The 21,362-nt window shown below is 37.8% G+C and overlaps 1 protein-coding gene across 2 annotated transcripts in view; it reads left to right on the top strand.

Annotated features, from left to right (window-relative positions):
- Window positions 1-21,362, top strand: part of LOC117286012 (nesprin-1-like) — a 171,336-nt gene continuing 149,974 nt past the window's right edge. For both annotated transcript variants that reach the window (XM_033763310.1, XM_033763311.1), the window contains exons 1-2: window positions 1-39; window positions 8,502-8,775. In XM_033763310.1, coding sequence (XP_033619201.1) covers window positions 8,709-8,775 — 67 coding nt within the window. In that variant the 5' untranslated portion in view covers window positions 1-39; window positions 8,502-8,708. The remainder of the gene's footprint in view (window positions 40-8,501; window positions 8,776-21,362) is intronic.

Consider the following 21,362-nt stretch of genomic DNA (forward strand, 5'->3'; position numbering starts at 1 on the left):
CTCGCGGCGGAGAACGGAAAGAAGAGGCCGACAGAGAAGGTAAAAGCACATCCCGAGAGAGAACTGGAGAGAAACGGGAGAGGCAGGTGCAGGTCGAAGAAATTGCAGACACATTGCAAGCAAGTTTGAGCTTCCACGATGAGCTCTGCGTGCTGGGTGGGAGGGAGAGGGTGGCGTGGTGTGTACGTGTGTAACACTCGTGGACGAGGAGGGAAGGGGGTTGTAGAGCTGCTTTTCAGCTCGGTGTAGAGATCCCTGTGAACACCCCTCTGAGCTGTCATTCCCCTTCGTGGCACATCCTTGGCTCCGGTGATGGCAGAAGCGAAAGCAGCCACCTTGCTGTGATGGTCGGTGCGGTCGCTACTATCAGATGGGAAACGCAGGGGGTTGAGCTGGTTCTAGGAGCCTCTCTTCCTCCACCCTCGGTCTATTTTAGGAAGGGCTGGGGGAGGGAAAGTAGGGAGCAGAGCCGAGGGCTTGATGGCTGCGTGGAGGCCCTGGCGACTCCGCCGGCGCCGTCATGGTGCGGCTGCACTGGAGGGCAGGGTAACTTTCGACTCCACTCCGGAAAGACAGGTTTCAGGCCGATTCTGCCCGGCTGAGGGGGTAGATGTAGGAAATGGTGGTGCAGAGGGCGGCAGGTGCACGGCACAGAGCAGGAATGTAGTGAACAACGCAGCAGCATCCCTGCCCAGGATGGAGAGCACCGCGGGCAGGGACGCCAGGGTGCTGATTGGGTAGCAGTGTTTGATGCTGGGAAGTTCAGGCCTCCTCCGCAAACAGTCAGGTGCAGCCCCTGGAGGGAGAAGCCTTAGATCCCTGAAATGTTCCTTTCTGAGCTTTTCAGTTTGGGAGAGAAAACTTCTACGGATTTGAATTTTTTTCTGTTAACGTTAAGAAAGCCCAGAATGAGTTATTTTTCTCTTCCTTGATGCTGATTTACTTTTGCCTTGATTTAAGAACTGCTCTCCTAGACATAATTTGTATACAGAAGCTAGATCTGTGCAACACAAGGGATAATGATTTTTCTATCATCCAAAGGTTACTGATTTGACCTCCCTTCGCATAAACTGCTGATTTAACTGTGAGTCATGAGGGTTGTTCTTTGTAGGAGGTTTTTTATTCTTCATGTTGAAAAAGATTAATAGTGCGGATAAAAAGTCCTAACATCATCAGAACAATTTACTGAAATCCATATCTATTTTTCTGTTTTAGTCTGTTTATTACTTTGTGGTAGATTTAGAACAAAATGTACCAGATTACTACTAACTTAATTTTTCATGTTGAAGATAAAAAATAAAAACGTGTTCTCAGACTGACTCTGATTATAATATTGCTGAATAGTATTGAGAAATATTTGCTCAACTCTTACATTATAGCTTTACGTTTATCTTCCTCAACTAACGCTTTTTTGCAAACTGCTTTGCTTCTGTTTTCACTTTCCCCATACGAGAACTATTCATTGGATTGCTTCCTGCCTGGGAGCAGGGATTCACCACTTGAACATTTTCTAGGACCTCTTGGTGGTCCCCTGGGACCTGCTTTCTGTTATTTGTGCAGGATGCACAGCACCTTGCAACTGGCAGGAGTTGCAGCTATAACAGGAAGTAAGAAGCCCATAGCTTGGCGAGAGAGGGGTCATTTTCTCAGCTCTCACTACTGCAGCCACACCCCGTGGGCTCAATGTGACTGGTGCATGGGGCCTAAGACTCCTCTGTGGGGCATTTGTGATTCTTCTCTCAAATGCGTCCTTCCTTGTGAGCTAATTGAATAAGAATTAATGAAGGGCAAGGAGTGAAATATATATTCAACCACAGTGTGGAAAAGAGGTGACAGATACCTTTCAGTGTACTTTATACTCCAGGCTCCCAAAATATTTTGAATCATAACACTAAATGATTTACATGCTTCTCTGCTCTATAATTCCTGTTGCGATTACTTGTTCATATTCTTGTGTTTCTAGGGGAAATATTTTCTTATTATTATCCTGCATAATTCATTTAAGACTTGATATTTATTGTATTAAATTCATAATCATAACTCATAATATTTAACAGCAGTATTTACTGATTACCTGTACACATATGTTAGTAATATATTTGTATCGACCCCAGGATGTCTCTATTCTTTTCTACATTTTTAGCCATTTTTATGTTTATTTATTAATACCAGTACTAAACGATGAATAGAGAAAATAATTAAATGAGACACATGTAAAATCACTCCAGCAAAAGACTTGAATAGGTGTATGGAAATGGATTTTTAATTTTTATTTAATAGAATATTTCAATTTAATGCTTTGTTGTATAGATTTAGACCTTTAATTAAGTAATATCCATACTTCATACTGTTGTGAATATGTATGTATTTAAGGTCTTTTTTTTGCTGTTGCTTCAAATTGAAATAAGCTACATCAACCATGGTTTTTTTAAAATTAAGTTTATTGGTACATTTTAGGAATACAATACAGTTACATTCATCCTTGGAAATTTGTACCTTTACTTTATATGTCTTGGTTTTTATTTTTTCCCCATTCCTCTGCCCTCCCTTCTACCCTTCTACTTCTCCCTATTTACAAAGGTTTTGTTTCCATTTTTTACTTTTCCCATATTTATTTCTTTTCCCCACCTCTCCCACTTCCCCTTCCCCTTCCCCCCTTTTCTTCCTATTGCACATCATCTATTATATATTTTCATCCTTATTTACACTTTCAGTTTGTCACACCAGAGAAACTGTTTGGCATTTATACATATGTGTCCTATTTATTTCACTTAAAATTATGGTCTCAATGTACATCCACTTAGCTATAAATGTCTGTAGTTTCCCATTCTATATGACTGAGTAGTACTCCATTTTATTAAAAAAAAAAAAACAAAAACAACAAAAAACACATCTTTATCCAGTCTCCAGTTGATGGGCAATTGGGCTGCTTCCAAGTTTTAGCTATTACAAACTGTGCCTCTATAAATATGGGTGTGCATATATTGCTGTGATATGATTCTTTTAAGTCTTTTGGCAAGATACACAGCAGGGTCATAGCTGGGTCAAATGGGACCTCTAATCCTAGTTGTTTAAGGTATCTCCATATTGATTTCCACAGTGGTTGCACCAGCCTGCACTCCCACCAGCAATAGAGCGGGGTTCCTTTCTCCCCACAACCCCGCCAGCATTTGTTATTGGTTGATTTCATGATAGCAGCCATTCTTTTTGGAGTGAGGTGGAATCTCAGCATTTTTTTCATTTGCATCTCTGCAGTAACCAGTGATGTTGAACATGTTTTATGTGTTTATTTATCATTTCTACTTCTTTGTCTGAGAAATGTCTGTTCACTTCAGATGCCCATTTTTGGATTGGGTCTTTAAATTTGGTTGGTCTGATTTTTTTAAAGCTCTTTATATAATCTAGATAGTAGATTTGGGTACTAGCTGGTAAAAATTTTTTCCCACATGGCAGGTTGTCTCTTTACTCTGTAAATGGCTTCTCTTCCTCAGCCCTCATTCTTGCAGGGCTCAGGATTTTCTTCTATAGTTTGCCAATGCCTAAAAATTTAGTTGCATTGCTGTAAGGTGTGTTCTAGTGGCCCAGGGGTTTCTTCTAGTACTTTCTTTTGTTGATTCCTCTCAGTCACACAAAGAAAAAATTGCTGTAGTAGCCTATTGTCTATTTTGAGTAGAAACAGGAAAAATTCAGTTGTGACATGTCATGACTGCTTTTCATAGGTGTTGGTGTTAAGAAGAGAACATCATTCAGCTATGAGGACCCCTAATAGCCCAGAGTCAAACTTCGCTCTGTATCCTGCACAGCATATGCAGCAGATATTATTCTGTTTGTTTCTCTAGAGGTCTAGACCTCTTTGTTACAAAGTCACCCTACTCTGATATAGTACTGTTTCTATCATCTTCCCCTTGGTTACACAAACTCTGTCTTGTTCATTGTTATTTTCTCAGCATGTACATTTTCCCTTATAGTATTTTCCAAGTCCATATTTTCTGTGCAATAATAAATGCAGGCATCTTACTCTTCTGCTAAGTACTGTAGAGGTATTTAGCAGCATTGTGTCTTAGTTCCTTTTTCTGGAAAGACTTGGAGATGGTGTAGGGGCTATCAGTTGCTATGCAGTCTACTGATGTCCACCCAATTCAGTACCTGGCTTCATCCATCATTCCTTTATCCTTCATCCCATAATGTCCTGTACCTGTTGAAAACTCTTTTGACTACCCTGGAAACAGTGAGCTCATTGATGGTGCTGAATCTCCCTCTGGTGTTCTGCTTCTGTAAGTCATAGCTACCACCATAGCACTGCTACAAGAATGTCATGATGTGGACCAGTTGTTTTAGTTCTTCCTCCTGCTGCCTTAGTTTTGGAACTAGAGTGCTCTCTCAGAACATCTTTCCATTTCAGGGTCTTTTATGGCAGATGGAGAAACCAAGGACATGAGAAGAAAAGTAAAGGCCAGTGATTTGCTGAAACTGAACTGCATGTCACATGTTTCATATTATCTTTTCATTCATTTTTTGTCTGTTTGTTTATTTATTATTTGATGCTGTGGATTGAACCCAGGGTTTTGTGCATATTAGGCAAGTGTTCTATCACTGAAGTAGGCCCCCGGTCATGTATTGACCTTCTTAAAGTTTATTTTAATAGGAATAAAATTAAATCTAATTTTGCATAATCATCATTTTACTGATGAAGAAACAAGACCTTGGGAAAGTTTACTTTTCTTCAGATCATATGAATAGTAAGAGACAAAATTAAGAGTCAGTGCCCGATCTTTCCTCTTTCAAAGTCTGCATTTTTTGGTGCCATACCCCCTCTGATGAGCAGTTACTGAGAACCTCGATACACAGAACCAGATCAAAACTACTCATCTAGTTGGGCAGACTTAAGCTTAGAACTCTTATCATTTAATTCCTAGTCTTCTTTTATTGTACTTTTCATTAATTTGAAATCCCTTATCAAATCATATGATACTAAATTAAAGTACCAGCAAAAAAAAAAACAACTGAAGAAAATCATAATTTCACCATATAGGATGTATCTGTGTACATGAATGATGAAGCAAAATGGTTTATCTTACACCTGAAAAAGGAAGGATATTGCATCAGTTTTTTATGGTAGGGAGGGCTTTTCTCATAGATGTGCAGTATTTAGTTAACATAAAACTTATTGATGGTGTAGCCTGTGCTCAGAAATGTACTTGTTATCAATTTATTAAAGCAATAAAAATTATAGTCCCTATACCAGCGCATAAATGTTCAGTCTGATTGGAGTGAGATGGTAATAATCATGGTGAAGAATATAAGCCAAAGTAAACGCATCCTAGTGTGCATTGTTAGTGCTAGCAGAATCAAGATTGTGCTGACTGTGTGCTGGTTTGTCTAGGGAAAGCCTCAGGTGGGATGAGGGTCCTGGGTCAGGAATATGATGATGCCATGGACTTGTTCAGTTGGATGTGTTCCACAGAGGGTGACGTGAAGGGATAATGAAGCAGTGGCTCCACAGAGTTGTTTTAAGACCATGAGGAAAACTACAGTATTTGAAAGCAAATCTCATGCAGTCTTTCTTCTGCTGGGCTGCAGTGATGGCCCCACAAATCCTAGGCATAATCTGAGATGCTTCTGGCTCTCTTGTCTACGCTGGAAACTCCAGCTCCTTCCACCTACATGCTCACTGCCCCCTCCACCCCACTCAATTCACTATCAAATCTTTAAAAAGTTTCTTCACCTTTACCTTCTGCTCTGTTTCCTCCGTCCAATTTCAGTCTTTCAGCCTTTCCAGCGAGGATTCCTAAGACCCCTTCCTCACCCATTTTCCTGGATCTTCCCAGCCTGATTGCCTCACATAAAATCCAAATTATACCTCTAAAATTGCTTCTGTTAATTCAGATTATATCTTCTCATTTTGAGTCTAATACCCTCAAATTTCTTGTTACCTTCTGGAGAAACAGAAACACCCCTCTGAGCACAAGGTCCAGGCCTCCTGCCATCCCCCTACTTCCTCCTCCAAAACAACACTGGGCAGAGACCCTCAGTACCTGACTGTTGATGGTTTCATATGCAAGTCATGCTGTTTCTCATCCCTGCCTTTGCTCAGTGCCATCCCTCTGCCGGTGAAGCATCTTCCCCATTTTACTTGACTAATGACAACTCACCAAGGCTCAGTTCAGGTGTTAGCTCCTTTTCCCGGCACAGTTTTCCAGATCCACTGAACCTTCCTTTGTATTGCTTTACCGTGTAGTGGTGCTCATTCCTGGCATTCTGACGAAGCTTTGCTATGGTGTGTTTCTCACCGTGTTCTTAGCTCATCAAAAGCACCTTCTGTGCCCTATTCACTTTAGTAGTACCGCACTGAGCTCAGGCATGCAGAAGGTGTTGGTTGTGCTGTGGCAATAAGACCTGACAGGAGCCGGCCAATTCTGAGTTTAATGAGGAAGAAAAGAGGAGAAGAGTGGGGATCGGAGGAAAGGAGAAGGGTGAAGTAAGGGGAGGGGGAGGGAAGGGGAGGAGAGCAAAAGGAAAGAGAGGGGAAGAAAAGAGGAGAGAAGAGAAGAGGGCCAATATCTTATGTGACATGAATGTGATCTTTAAAAAGCTAGAGTGATCTGTTATGCAGGAACTTACAGGAGCCTCTTATAGTTCCATAATTCTTGATTGAAGGCAGGGGCATGTCCTAATCATCTCTGAACTCCAGTACTGTATAGAGCCAGTTATGAGATTGAAGTGAATTTCTGTCCTCACTTCTCCTTAGTATGGATGAAAATAAATGATATAATGGAAAAGATATACGGGTAGACAGACAGACATAAACAGATTCCAGAAAGTTTCGGTCTTTACTTTGCACCGTATAACTTTCTAACAGCCTAGAGGAGCCAGTTGTAAAGTCGCTCAGGCATTTCTCACTCTGAATCTTCCAAGTTAAGGCAGCCTTGTATGTGGGCAAGTGGAATGTTTTTCCCCAGGTGATACAGTCTGCTATTGGCCACACAATTTTGTCAGAGCTAGAGACCATAAAGTACAGCAGCCCAGCCATCGGGAATTATTTCCCCTGAGAAATTCTTGCGGAGCCACCCACAGAGAGGTGACTCTACATCCTAGAATATGCACATACTGTGCCCCATTTCTAGTGAGTATCCCTCCAAGTAGTCAGGAGAAGGTTTCCCCCACATTCCTCCACCTGATACTATTCAGCACAACCCTGCACCCTGACTAGAAAATGGAATAGCTTGTGAGGCTTTCTTGCTCCAGAACCTTCTTTTGATGTTGCACATGAGTCAGCAGCAGTATGCAGTGTTTTGGATCTATTTTTTTTAGATAGTCGTTTAGAAAGGATGTTTTCTGCTTTGTATTCGTGCTTTCTGACTAGAGACTAAAGTATGAGTTATGCCATTTAAAATCAATTACAGTTTTTAATAACACTCTATTACTTCTCCAATTCCTCATACATAGTACAGCCTTAAGGACCATATATTTAGATAATGATATAATGTTTATAATATTCATAAACTCCTCCTATTTTCTTTTCCTGCAAGCAAGTAGATTGTCCCACACATGTCTCGTATGCTTGCTTTAGATTTGCTTTTGCCACTCTTCTTTTTTCATTCTCTCCTTTCTTCGTCATCATCATACTATAGAGATTCAATGAAGCTTGTAATAAAGTGTCACTCTCCCACGGGCCTCCTCAGTGTGGCCTCATGGTTAAGCTTCTTTCTCTCAGTGAATTGTCCGCCCCTCTCATCTCTCATTATTTTGTCGATGGCAAGACCTTCTATTCGGCTGAGTTTAGGGATAAGAAAACTTTGTTCAAATTACATTTCTCGATGTCAAGATTTCACCAACATCTCACCTACCTCTCTTTTACCATCTTGGTCCAGAGTAACTCCACTTGACCAAAGCAGAGATTCAGGAAAATGTTACAAGGACAATGTGCTCTCTGGTTAGTCCACTCCCTCACCACCTTACAGATTACTTCAGAATCTTTCTGTTTGGTGTGGGGTGGCGGGGAGCCAAATTAGACTCATTTTGTCTTCTATAGTTAGACTATCTGAAAGTCAGATTTCCAGAATGAAATAGTGTTTACTTTTATACCATCTTAATTAATTAAATTGTTATTAGGAGCTAGGATATGATCTCATTACCAAAAAGCATGCCATGAAATCGAACAAAATATGTGTGCATAAAACTAAAATAGCACAGATAACAGAATCTGTGAATACTGAGAAATAGAACTCAGTGTTTTAAGTCATAGATTAATAAAGTTTATAGTTTGAAAAGAAAACAAAATAAACATGAGCATTTCTCTTTTTCACAGCTGATTTTGTTTTATGGTCAATCAAATACCTAGTGTCTAATACCTGATAGTACTTTCTAGTTTATGGGTGTTTTTCACAGGTCATTTCACTTGATAATGAATCAGGCTTTCTAATTTAATAGAATTCTTCTGGTATGATTTGACCCATGTAGATTTTTTGTAATATTTTACTTTTTCTGTTTTTGTTTTTCAGGTCCTTGAGCTTACTTAAGAAAGTAGTCTTCAAAGAAGCTGTTCCATCTGTGAGAATGCAGTTTCCCCTCTGACGGCTGCGAGTGGCAGGATTCATTTGTAATGTGGCAAATCTAGAAAAGTTCCCGCATGTTTTCTGGAGTGGCACAGACCTTCACCTAACCGGGGGAGAATTTCTTAGCATTGGGTTCGTGCTACATGAGGGACCATGGCAGCCTCCCGGGCAGCCTCACGGTCTCCTCGGGACATTGCCAATGTGATGCAGAGGCTGCAAGGTAAGAGCAGAAATTTCAGTGGGATTTTTAAAAAGCATACTTTTAAATTTGAATACTAGCTTCACTCAAATTCCATCAAAATTTCTTAGATTTTTTTTCAACTTTGTGGAATTATAACAAAGGATGGAATCGATGTCTTTTATTCTAGTGTTTTTAAATGAGCATGTATGTGTTGTCTTAAGGTGCTGTCCTCTTTGTGTAGAGAGGACAGACAAAGATATAGCTCCTTTCTTATGCTGTTTATGTTTGCATTAATGTGATCTTAAGGGTCTTTCAAGGTCCAGTTAGGAAGTCAGAGCCATTGCCAAATGTACTGATGCTATCCATGAAGAATATCAGTGACAATGATGACAATAACACTGTGATGGTGTTAATGGTTGGAGACAAAAAGCCTAGTACTGCATCTCTTGCTGATGCTCTTTCTCTTAAAAAAAAAAAGAACCATCTTCTAGAAGAGAATTAACAGTGAAATGTTATAGCAGATCATAAATAAGCTCCCTATTGCCAATTTTCTTTAAACATGTGCAATCCTGAACCATAAAAATAATTGTCACCTGTAGCTATATTACAGTGTTGCTTCTTTGTCAAAATTCCAATGGCCCCTCTCCCATGCTTTAAAAATACACCTTTAGGATGCAAAAATTTCCAAACTTAGAAGGGCTTTGTTCTCATGTCAGTCAAGAAAGCTTAAAAATAATCTTATAGCTTGTCTTTAAGTTTTATACCATCTCCAACACGTTATCATTGTGGTTTTGGACTATAGCTATTATATAAATCTGTTAGGAACCTACTTTTTTTTTTTTTTTTTGCTTACAATTTATCTCAACTGCAAAGCAGTGAATTCCATTTAAGAATTCTTGACTTTGAGAATATAGACAAAACACTTCAATCTGGATATGCATGGCCCAGAACAGCTCTTAGATACAGAAAATCTGAAGGTGGCTGAGACTGGATCGGTTCCTCTGTGTCGGATGAGGGACCCCCCCCCAGGTTGACTAAAAGATTCTGACCCAAATGAACCCTTACTTCTGAACATGTCTCCCAGGTTGACTTGTGACACCTCATTTGGGACTTGTTTTCCATTTATTGTTATGTAAAATATTTGTTACATAAAACAACTAATTTTTGTTGAAGGTATGGGTATAGACCTTTCCTCTAATTCTCAATTGGGTCTGTTCTGCGCCAGGGATCTTAGACTGAAGTTGTACATCGTGATTTGGGTAGATGGGGCACTGAATTTGAACTTTGTTCCTCTCTTTTTGTCACCTTTTGCCTGAGGGCAAATTGCCAAATCATTTCATCCCTCAGGGGTAGATCTACAGGTTCCTTGCCAAAGTGAGGGAAGATAACTCAGATCATAGATCAGATTTTCCCATGAGTTTGTTAAATGTGAGACTTCTCTGGATAATGAAATAAAGGAAATTGGCAAAGAGAACATTTGAAGGGACTGAATCAGAATGAGACTGCTGTGCTCTACTCACTCTATATTTCTTTCTCTTCTTTGTTGGAATGGAAGTCCTTTCATTAAGGCAAAAGTTACTGGTGAGAGAAGACAGAAGAGTATTGGGTTTTATTTTAAGTGTTTTTAAATGTTCTGTAATATTTTTAAGTGAGTTTCCTTGAGAATTGTGTGAAGTAAAAGAAAGAGCTTGAACCTCAGCCCCTTCCCACACCAGGCCCTTAACAGTAAACATTCTCCTCAACATGCATGCATTTAAACGTCCCATTGACACAGTCACCCTCTGGTCTTGACACTCCTAGCATTTTGTTTCGAAGCTCAGTGAGATAATATAACAAACTGTAAATCCTGGGATAAGGCGAGCAATGAAATAGTCACAGAAAACCTTGGACGAGAAAGCACAGCTTGACAATTTGTTGCAAATCTTTTTTGCAACCTTTTTCTTTTCTCGTTTTCTTTTCTTTCCTTGTTGTGGTACTGGAACTTGAACTCAGGGACTTCTCACTAAGCTACATCCTCAGGCATTTATTTATTTATTGTTTTGAGACAGGGTGTTACGTCGCTCAGGCTGGCCATCAGCTCTCCATCTTCCTGTCTCAGCCTTCTGGGATTGCAGCTATGTACCACCACGCCCAGCCAATATTTTCTAATTCAGATTTTTGGAAGAATGTTAATGATCTCATATATTCACTGTTGTATAAGACCAGCCATTTTATTACAAAGCAAAGTGATTATTCTTAATATATTCTGCAGAAGAAAAATTATAAGAAGTCACAATACTTGAAAAAGAACAGCAAGCCTTATAATGCAAAAAAAATAAAAAATTCTTGGGCATCAATTACTTTGTGTGTGTATACACACACACACACACACACACATTGGCACTGCTTCAAAATAGGACACATCCAGCCTGAATCAGTGGAAGCAAAGGGAGATGGCAGGAAGTGCAGGTGATCCGGTGGGTGTACCTGTTAAAGGTTGATTTGCTGGTTCATTCCACTGACTATGCTGGCTGGGGGCTGCTGTGCTGCCCTCCTGCTCTCCCACAGTGAGTTGTTTCTGCTTGCTGATGTTCTCTGCCTAAACAAGGGCCAGCCCTTCCAGACAGCAGAGACCTGTCAGCTACCAAAGGCCGTTAGAAGCCTTGCTTACCTGCTGTAATCTCTAGACAGGTGACCACAATTCTAAGAAGTGGTGGGCTGGCATTATTGCCTAGCTAATTAAGACAAATGAGGACACTTACTGGACGAAACATAAACTTCTGTTGGTTTAAATAGAACCACATTTTCTATTTTCAAAGTTCAAATCCATAAGAACATTCTTCATGGTCCTCTTTCTTTTGCCTGGTTAGATAGTGAGTAACTGATAGGTTTGTTTTCCCCCCTTCTTGGGTTTTATTATCATTTTAGAACCATTAATAACTAATGAAGAGCACTCAGCTTTAAATAATGGCAATTTGGCATTACTACCTTGCTTATTAAGTCTGCACATATAATTGTTGACTATTTTTTCTGCTTTTAATTTTTATTCCCAGTGCTGGGAAATTCAAGCACACACAGATTGCTACATAATTTAGCTGAGACTGTAGCAGTTCAATACTTCACCTTTGCCAATATTTGTCCTTGTTTGAGCATAATGTTTTAGGCTGGGATCCTGAATTATGGATGAACTGTCAGACTGTAATGCGGAGTTTCATTTGTGCTTAAGTATAATGAATGTTTCTGTGACTTTAATCAATTTTAATAGAAGCTTAAAAGCGAATAAAGGAAAATAGTATAATATAAAAATATTAATCTTTAAATACACCTAATGTGTCTATTTTTTGCTTTTAAATGCTGAAGAGATCCATTTAATAGATGGCTTATGGAATCACTTTGGATTTAGGTCACATCTAAGAAAATAAATGTTCAGGTTATAAATTTTTTAAGATAATGACTATATTTGAAAGTATTCTGTAAATTTTCATAGTCCTGAATAACATTTACTTAAAATATCTGTTGACAGACTTTTACCAACTACTTTTTATTTGAACATAATATCAAACTTTATGGTGTTTTAGATTAACATGTCAATGTTAGTCTTTGTATGATAGGATGACTGACATTGATGCAAATGGTAAATGGCAGGAAAAAAAATGCAACAGGGCAGTGTCATCTTGACTAGGTTAATAAAAACTAGCATTGTCTGCAGCAAGATCAAAATTTGACTTCCAAGTCTTGTGAGTAGCTTCAAGGAAAATCAAGAAGGATAAGTATTTTTACCCCTGGAGATATATCTATGAAATTTGTTAACTAGTACATTAAGTGTTCTTGTAAGAACAGTGTAAGAACAAGATCCCAGTGATGAATGTAACTGTACTATATACTTAGAGTACCAATAAACTCAATAAGATTTTAAAAAAAGAAAAGAAAAATACTTTCACCAAAACTAATGTATGTAAATCTTAAAAGGACACTTTTTAATCCTAATCACTGAGTAATTAATAGAAATCCTGAATAATTGACTATTGCAGTATAAAACATAATTTGCATGTTAAAAAAAAAGAACAGTGCTTTAAACAAATTTTCCTTCCCAAGGGTAGATTCCATGCTAGCACCCTTTCACATCCGCTGAAGTCTTTCCTTCTGCATAATTCTCTGTCCCGCAAACCCTTCTGTGTGCAGAGCAGTTCCATCTATTTTGCCACATGGTGAAATTGCCCTGGACTGACCTTCTGGTTTTGACCTACATAATATTGACTGTCAAATTGAAGGAAAAAAAACCCAACTAAATAAAAAATAACAAGGGTTTACAATGCCAACATCATGTCAATTAGTTAAATATAAATCAAATTGATTCAAGATTATGTTTGTGCAAATGTAAGTATATGGAGTAGGGGTAGAACTTATTGAACCTGATATAGTATGTGGCAGGGCTGTAGAAGGAAGAGCACCTGAGCCTACACATAAAATGAAACCATCCTTTGTATCATAGTGCTTGCTCCATGTGAGTTCTTTTTACTCTGCTTACTGCTTGTGTAGCATAACACATTTATTTCCTTGACCTTCCAGTTAAAGTGTTGGTGAACTTCTTGGCCTCCTTATTCTGGCTATCGAAAGTGTTGCTAGATAGTTTAGCACTTTAAACTCTCATACACACAAAGTATAATAAAACTATACACTGAATATATGACTTTAAAAATTATTACAGTAAGAGACACATTGCCACTCAAATCACAATCCATTGCTTCAAACACAACTCTTCCACCATTCCTGCCATTTTCTGAAGTAGTTCTGGGGGTGCTGTCCCTTGAGTATCTTTACAGAGTGTGATCCAGGATCCAGTGAGTGCTGCTGCTGTCATCCAGAACGGCAGGCTCATAAAAAGATTCTGCTGTGTTTGCATTCATTTTACTCACAGATATGGAATCGTTTGACATCTGGATGTTCCCCAAAGTCAACATAAGCATGACAGGTAAATGTGTGACTCTATTCAAAACATCCAGGCATCCACAACAGCACAACTGAAGACATTCTAGAACCAGGGCTTCAGAGCTGCTTCACAAAGTGTCAAGAACGATGCAATAAGTGTGGGGGGAAATTTTTTTCTACATTATAGGTTGTTTCTTAGCTCTATTGGTGATTTTTTTTCTTACAGTACAGAAGCCTTTTAAAAAGATGAGGTCCCCATTTTTGATTTTTTTATGCTACTAAGGATTTATTCATAAAGTCTTTTCGTATGCTAATATCTTCAAGAGTTCTGCCTAACTTATCTTCCAACAAGTTTAGTGTTTATGTTTTGATATTTAGATCTTTAATTTACTTGGATCTTAGTTTAGTGCATGGTGAAAGATAGGGGTCTAATTTTAATCTTGCAAGTTGAATTGTGTGACTCTATTCAAAACATCCAGGCATCCACAACAGCACAACTGAAGACATTCTAGAACCAGGGCTTCAGAGCTGCTTCACAAAGTGTCAAGAACGATGCAATAAGTGTGGGGGGAAATTTTTTTCTACATTATAGGTTGTTTCTTAGCTCTATTGGTGATTTTTTTTCTTACAGTACAGAAGCCTTTTAAAAAGATGAGGTCCCCATTTTTGATTTTTTTATGCTACTAAGGATTTATTCATAAAGTCTTTTCGTATGCTAATATCTTCAAGAGTTCTGCCTAACTTATCTTCCAACAAGTTTAGTGTTTATGTTTTGATATTTAGATCTTTAATTTACTTGGATCTTAGTTTAGTGCATGGTGAAAGATAGGGGTCTAATTTTAATCTTTGGCAAGTTGAAATCCAGTTTTTCCAACACCATTTATTAAAGAGGCTATCTTTCCTCTAGAGAGGATGGTTGGCTCCTTTGTCAAAGATTAGGTAGAGTTGTTTCTGCATATTCTAATCTATTCCACTGGTCCTCAGGTCTATTTCTTTGTCAGTACCATGCTGTTTTTATCACAGTCACTTTGTAGTATAGTTTTAAATTAGGGATTGTGATACCCCCTGCTTATGTCTCTGTACCCAGAATGACTTTCGCTATTCTAGGTCTCTTCTGATTCCAGATGAATTTTTGGATTGTTTTCTCTAGTTTTATGAAGTATAGTGTTGGGATTTCAACTGGGATTGCATTGAATCTGTATAGCAGTTTTGGAAGTATGGCCATTTCACTAAATTGATTCTTCCCAACCAGGAACAAGGTGGGGGAAACAAATCTTTCCATTTTCTTATATCCTCTTCCATCTCTTTTTTCAGAGGGTTGCAGTTCTCAATGTAGAGGTATTTTGCTTCCTTTGTTAGATTGATTGCTAGATATTTCATTTGGGGGGATGCTATTATAAAAGGGATTGTTTCCATAATTTCACTTTCAGAGGGTCTATTATTTGTATACAAGAAGGGTATTGAGTTTTTAGTGTTTACTTTGTATCCAGCTACTCAACTGAATCTGACAATTAAATCTAGAAGTCTTTTGGCAGAATTTTTTGGGCCTTCTATGTAGAGTATCATATGGTCAGCACATAATGACAGTTTAAGTTCTTCCTTTCCTATCTTTATTGTTTTTATTTATTTCTCTTGTCTAATTGCTGTGGCTAATGTTTCTAGAGCTATATTGAACGGGAGTAGTGATAGTGGACATCCTTGTCTTCTTCCTGATTTTAGTGTGAACGTTTTCAGTTTTTAACCAGTTAGTATGATATTGGATGTTAGTTCTTCATAGATAGCCTTTAACAGATTGAGATAAAAATCATATATTCCAATTTTCCTGTAGGTTTTTTTTTATCGTGAATGGGTGTTGAATTTTGTTGAATGCTTTTTCTGCATCTATTGAAATGATCATGTGGTTTTTGTCCTTGAGTCTGTTAATATAGTGTATTACATTTATTGCTTTATGTATGTTAAAACAACTTTGCATTCCTGGGATAAATCCCACTTGGTCAGGGTGTATGAGCTTCGTGGTGATCTTCTGAATTCTGTTTACCAGTATCTTACTGAGGATTTTTGCATCTATGTTCATTAGGGAGATGGGCCTGTAGTTCCCTTTTTTCATTGGTCTTTCCCTGGTTTGAGAATCAAAGTAGCACTTGCTTCCAGGAATGAATTTAGAAGTAATATGTTGATGCTTTTTTAACATCCTAGAATGAATGAGTGTAGAGATAGAGGAAGAAGCCACAACTGGAAAAAAAACACAAAGATAAAAACCAACACAAGAATAGTATTTAAAGTTGTGGGACAAGTTGTTGTCACTCAGCAAGCAAGGAGAGATGGAAAAGAGAAGAGATTTGACTAGAACATTCAACATTGTAGGGGGTGGAGAAGGTGAAGGGCTTGCATGTGAGATTAAGATGCCCAGCCACTGGGGATGAGTGAGTGGAGGGAGTGGATGACCAACTGCATTTAATGTTGTCAGTGTTGATGTGTGTGTGTTTTTATGCTCAGTATCTAAACAATTATGTGTATTTCATATAAATATCAGCCCTGAGCACGTGCAAGTGCATATGTCTATTTTTAAAAATCATTTCTGGAAGAATGAAGAATGGTTTTGTGTTTTGCCCCAAAGGAGCTGGAGTTAGAAGGTTCTCAGAAGTTAACTCCTTAAGAGAAATTCCTTAAGAATGCATTAAGTATAATTCTGCATTTCGTGTAGCTATCAAGTAAAAATGAGACCTTGTTCAGGTTCCATATGATATTTTATCTTTTTGGAGCTGAGGGTCCTGCTATGAACTCAGGCTGAAATTTGTGCTCCTGATAATGCGTTTTAGACATCTGTGTGTGACTATCATGTCTCTCCTATTCTCTGTGCATCTGCTCCCCCTCTACTCTCATCCCTTCATTATTATTCTTCTATATTCTTTCCACCTAGAAAAACTAGTATCAATCCTGCTTATCTTTTAAAATCTTATGGAGCCAGTGACACTGGTTTGCTCTTCATTGGTCTTTGTTTAATTAGCTCTTGTAGGACACAGTTACACAGAAGCGAAAAGAGAAAGTATGACATCACAGGTGTCTGGATCATCAGAAGCATTGAAAAGACTGTGGGATATCCTCCCTTTCAAGACATCCAGCATATGTGCTGCAACTAGATCAGGGCAACAGTGTTTGCATTTGGGAAACTCTGTCAGTCACTGTGTTGGTCGCTGTTCCATTCTGCCTGTGTTGGATACAAACTGGGAGAATAGTTTGACCTCCACAAAAGAGATGAAGACCATATAGTTGCCTACAGCCCTTACATTTGTATCAATGTATATAATTTAAGGTAATAAATACCTATAAACAGGAAGAATTATGACACTCAATTTCATGTAATAAATCTGTCATATATCTTATGAGTGTTAACAAAAATAATTCATATGTTTTAGGTTAGATTACTGTTTTTCTTTTATTTTCTTTCATATTGGGGCCAATGAGGCTGCTACATGTTCTTTTTAAATATTCTCACCTAAAAACCTAAGTACCTAGATTCTAATCTTTGGGAGACTTTCTATAGTTTAAGCAATTATTAACCACAAGTATTCAGTTGACCATACATTCATTTATGTGGTTAATAAGTTTCTATATAAGAATACATGCTTCTTTGCCTTAATGCTGAGGACAGGCAAGTGATGTTTTGTTTATTTTCAAGTAAGTGAACGGAGACATCTGAAGGCAGTTGGTGACTGCCCCAAACAGATTCAGCATCACATGGTCCATACATGAGTTCTTCAAAAGTAGTGGTTTGCTAAAGAATTTAAAAATGGTTTCTATGGTAACCTATGTTCTTTTTTATTTTGTACCCATTGTTCACCATGGCCTCTTTGATGAAAAACAAACAATTCTTTCCTCTACTGATATTAATCTTTAATGTTTAGTAAACACTGCTCTCCACCCATGTTAAAAAATTATTTACCTTGATTATTCAATTGCTCTACATTTGTTCTTTTCCTGTCTTCTTAGTGTGTCACCCACATCATTCCCATGACATTTGAAACCCTTTTTAACTCTTCAGCCTTTATTTTTTCCATTAAGTTTATTGGTACAATTAAGGTAAACAATACAGTTACATTCATCATTGGGATCTTGTACCTTACATGAAGTATCTTGGTTCTTATTTTTTCCCCATACCCTTGTCTTCCTTTCTTCCCCTTCACACTTCCCTATTTGTAAAGATTTTGTTTCCATTTTTCTTTTCCCTTATTTCCTTTCCACTACCATTCCCACTTCCCCTTGTCTTTTAGACTTTTTCTTCCTATTTAACATTATCTATTATACCATTTGAACCTTATTTACACTTTTAATTTTTCATGCCAGAGAAACTATTTTGGTATTTACTCAAGTGTGTCCACTTTATTTCACTTAAGAGCATGGCCTCAATGTGCATCTACTTAGCTATAAATGTCTCTGCTTTCTCATTCTTTATGGCTGAGTAGTACTCCATTTTATAGAAAACCCACATCTTCTTTATCCAGTCTCCAGTTGATGGGAAATTGGGCTGCTTCCAAGTTTTAGCTATTACAAAGTGTGCTGCTGTAAACATGGGTGAGAATATATCACTGTGGTATGATTCTTTTGGGATGATCCTTAGCAAGAGAAGAGCTGAGTGAAATGTGACCTCTAATCCTAGTTGTTTGAGGTATCTCCATATTGATTTCCACAGTGGATGCACCAGTCTACACTCCTACCAGCAGTAGAGCAGGGTTCCTTTCTCCTAACAACCCTGCCAACATTTGTTATTGGTTGACTTCTTGATAGCAGCCATTCTTTCTGGGGTGAGGTGGAATCTCACCATTGTTTTCATCTGCATCTCTCGAATGACCAGTGATGTTGAACATTTTTTTCATATGTTTATTTGCTGGTTTTTCTTGTTTGTCTGAGAAATGTCTGTTCATTTCAGATGCCCACTTTTTAATTGGGCCTTTATATTTGTGAGGTCTGATTTTTTGAGTTCTTTATATATTCTACATAGCAGACCTTTGAGGAACCGCTGGTAAAATATTTTTCCTACATTTTAGGTTGTCTCTTAGCTCTGTTCGTGGTTTCTCTTGCAGTGCAAAAGCTTTTTAGTAGGATGTGATCCCAGTTGTTGATTCTTCGTGCAAGTTTTCTTGCTACTGAGGATTTATTCATAGTCTTTTCTTTTCTAATGTCTTCAAGAGTTCTACCTAATTTATATCCCAACAAGTTTAGTGTTTCTGTTTTGATATTTAGATCTTTAATTTACTTGGATTTTACTTTAGTGCATGATGAAACATAGGGTTCTAATTTTAATCTTTGGCAATATGAAATCCTGTTTTTCCAACACCTTTTATTAAAGAGGCTATTTTTCCTCCAGTGAGGATGGTTGGCTTCTTTGTCAAAGGGGAAGTAGCTGAGTATATCTGTAGTTATTTCTGCATATTCTAATCTATTCCACTGGTCCTCAGGTCTGTTTCTTTATCAGTACCATGCTGTTTTTATCACAGTGGCTTTGCAATATAGTTTCAAGTTGGGGATTGTGATACCCCCTGCCATGTTTCTGTTGATTAGAATGACTTTTGCTATTCTAGATCTCTTCTGATTCCAAATGAATTTTTGGATTGTTTTCTCTAGTTCTATGAAATATAGTGTTGGAATTTCAACTGGGATTGCATTGAATCTGTATAGCAGCTTTGGAAGCATGGCCATTTTCATTATGTTGATTCTTCCTACTCCTTTATTTTTCTTTAACTTGCTCCCTAATTTCAGAAGAGTTTAAGATTCTCAGAAATTATCTGGTTTTTGTTGCTGCCATTTGAGGTTGTTCGGTATGTTGTTGTTACATATGATAAACCACAGTGTTCATTTTTGCCAAGATTTACACTACTTACATAACCATAAACTATATTTTCAACTTTTTTACTTTTCTGAGAGTTTTGATATATTATTTCATTTTATACAATTGTAGTTGAGATGTGAGTATTCATTCCTTCACTGTTCAATCGAAATTGTGGAAGTCATACAGGATAACCTCATACTTAGGAATTCGACTAGATGTGCCCACCGTATTGTAGCAAGAGGTCTTAGAACACCACTTCATGCTGTCTTTCCCTACAACTTGCTATAAGTTTCAGGATAAACTCATCATAGTTGAAAGGATCTTCATTGTCTGAGCTCTACAAATCTTTCTATCTTCACTTCAATTAATCCCCCATAGATTGTGTTGATTCACTCTTCTGACACCTGTATTCCACTCAAGCCAGCCTATGTTCTCACTGTCTTATCATGTTCTTCCTCTAACCTTCCAATGTCTTTACCCTTCTCTTCCCTTCTCTCTTGCTTTTCTCTAGTTTCAAGACCCAGCTCACACAGGATCTCTTCTGTGAAGCATTGCCCAATTCCAGCACAGAATGAGAGGTTCCCTTTTTCATGCTCTACTTGGAACATTATTTCTATTAAGTCTGTTAAGGCACTCCTTGCCTCAGTCTTTATGGGTTTGTTTATCTCTGTTTAATTAGAATATTACAAACTTGAGGGGATGAGTGGTTGCTGTCTTATGCAACTTTGGATAACCATTGCTGGGCACACATCTGATATTTAGTAAATTCTCAGTCCATTCAGCTGCACATTCGTGTGTTCATCAGATATTTATTGAACATCTTTTGGGCCCAAATCCTCTGAAGACAAATATGAAAATTACAGAGTTCCTGTCCTCATGGAGCTGTAGTCTTCTGTAGTGAGAAAATAGGTAAGAAGGAATCTATAAACTGGGAGATAGATATGATAATGGATGAATACATGTTTGAAGAATAAATGAAATTTGCATAAAACATAGATATAATTAAGATGATGAAATAGCAAACTGCTACATGATCTAAAGTATTTTCACGTGGTCTTTTATTTCACATAAATTGAAAACACCCTTTTTTTTTTCCTCATCGAGTTTATTGGTACATTTTAGGTATGCAATACGTTACATTCATTATTGGGATTTTGTATCTTTGCATGACAGGTCTTGGTTCTCATTTTTTCCCCAGGTCCCTGCCCTCCCTTTTTTGTTGTTTGTGTTTTTTGAGACAGTGTCTTGCTATGTATCCAATGCCGGCCTCAAATTTACAATCCTCCCCTCTCTGCCTCCAAAGTGCTTACAAGCTTAATATCAGCCTGGGCAGCATAACTGGACTCTATTTCAAAATTTATTATTTTAAAGAAATAAGAAATATTTGGAAGATGGACAATTATATTGAAATTCCAACTTTAGAAATTTAACATTATCTTTAAAAGGAGCTGTATTTCTTTAAGTTTCTGTGGTGACAACTGTTGAAATATATCTTTGACTCATAGAATCTCATACTGTAGCTGGAAAAACCTTAAAATGTCAGCTTGTCTAACCCCAGTGAATAAAAGAGTAGTTCAGATTCCTAAAAATCAAGTGATTATGTAAAGTCCCACAAGTAGGTAGAGAAAATAGGACTAGACCTAGATTGTCTGACTCCAGAGTTAGAAATTGCAAGAAATTTTTGTATCACGATAGAATTATATGTTTCTTCAAAAGTCACTGCCTTATTTTAATATTTACATTTCCACCAAAATATTTAGGTCATAATGAATAATCATGTTAAGAAACCACCAACTGCCGGGGATTTAGCTCAGCAGTTCCATGGCCTGCCTTGCAAGTGCAAGGACCCAAGTTCAATTCCCGGTACCAAAAAAAAAAAAAAAAAAAAAAA

The sequence above is a fragment of the Fukomys damarensis genome, unplaced genomic scaffold, assembly GCF_012274545.1.
Source record: "Fukomys damarensis isolate Sample0158 unplaced genomic scaffold, DMR_v1.0_HiC HiC_scaffold_14, whole genome shotgun sequence".
Lineage (NCBI taxonomy): Eukaryota > Metazoa > Chordata > Mammalia > Rodentia > Bathyergidae > Fukomys > Fukomys damarensis.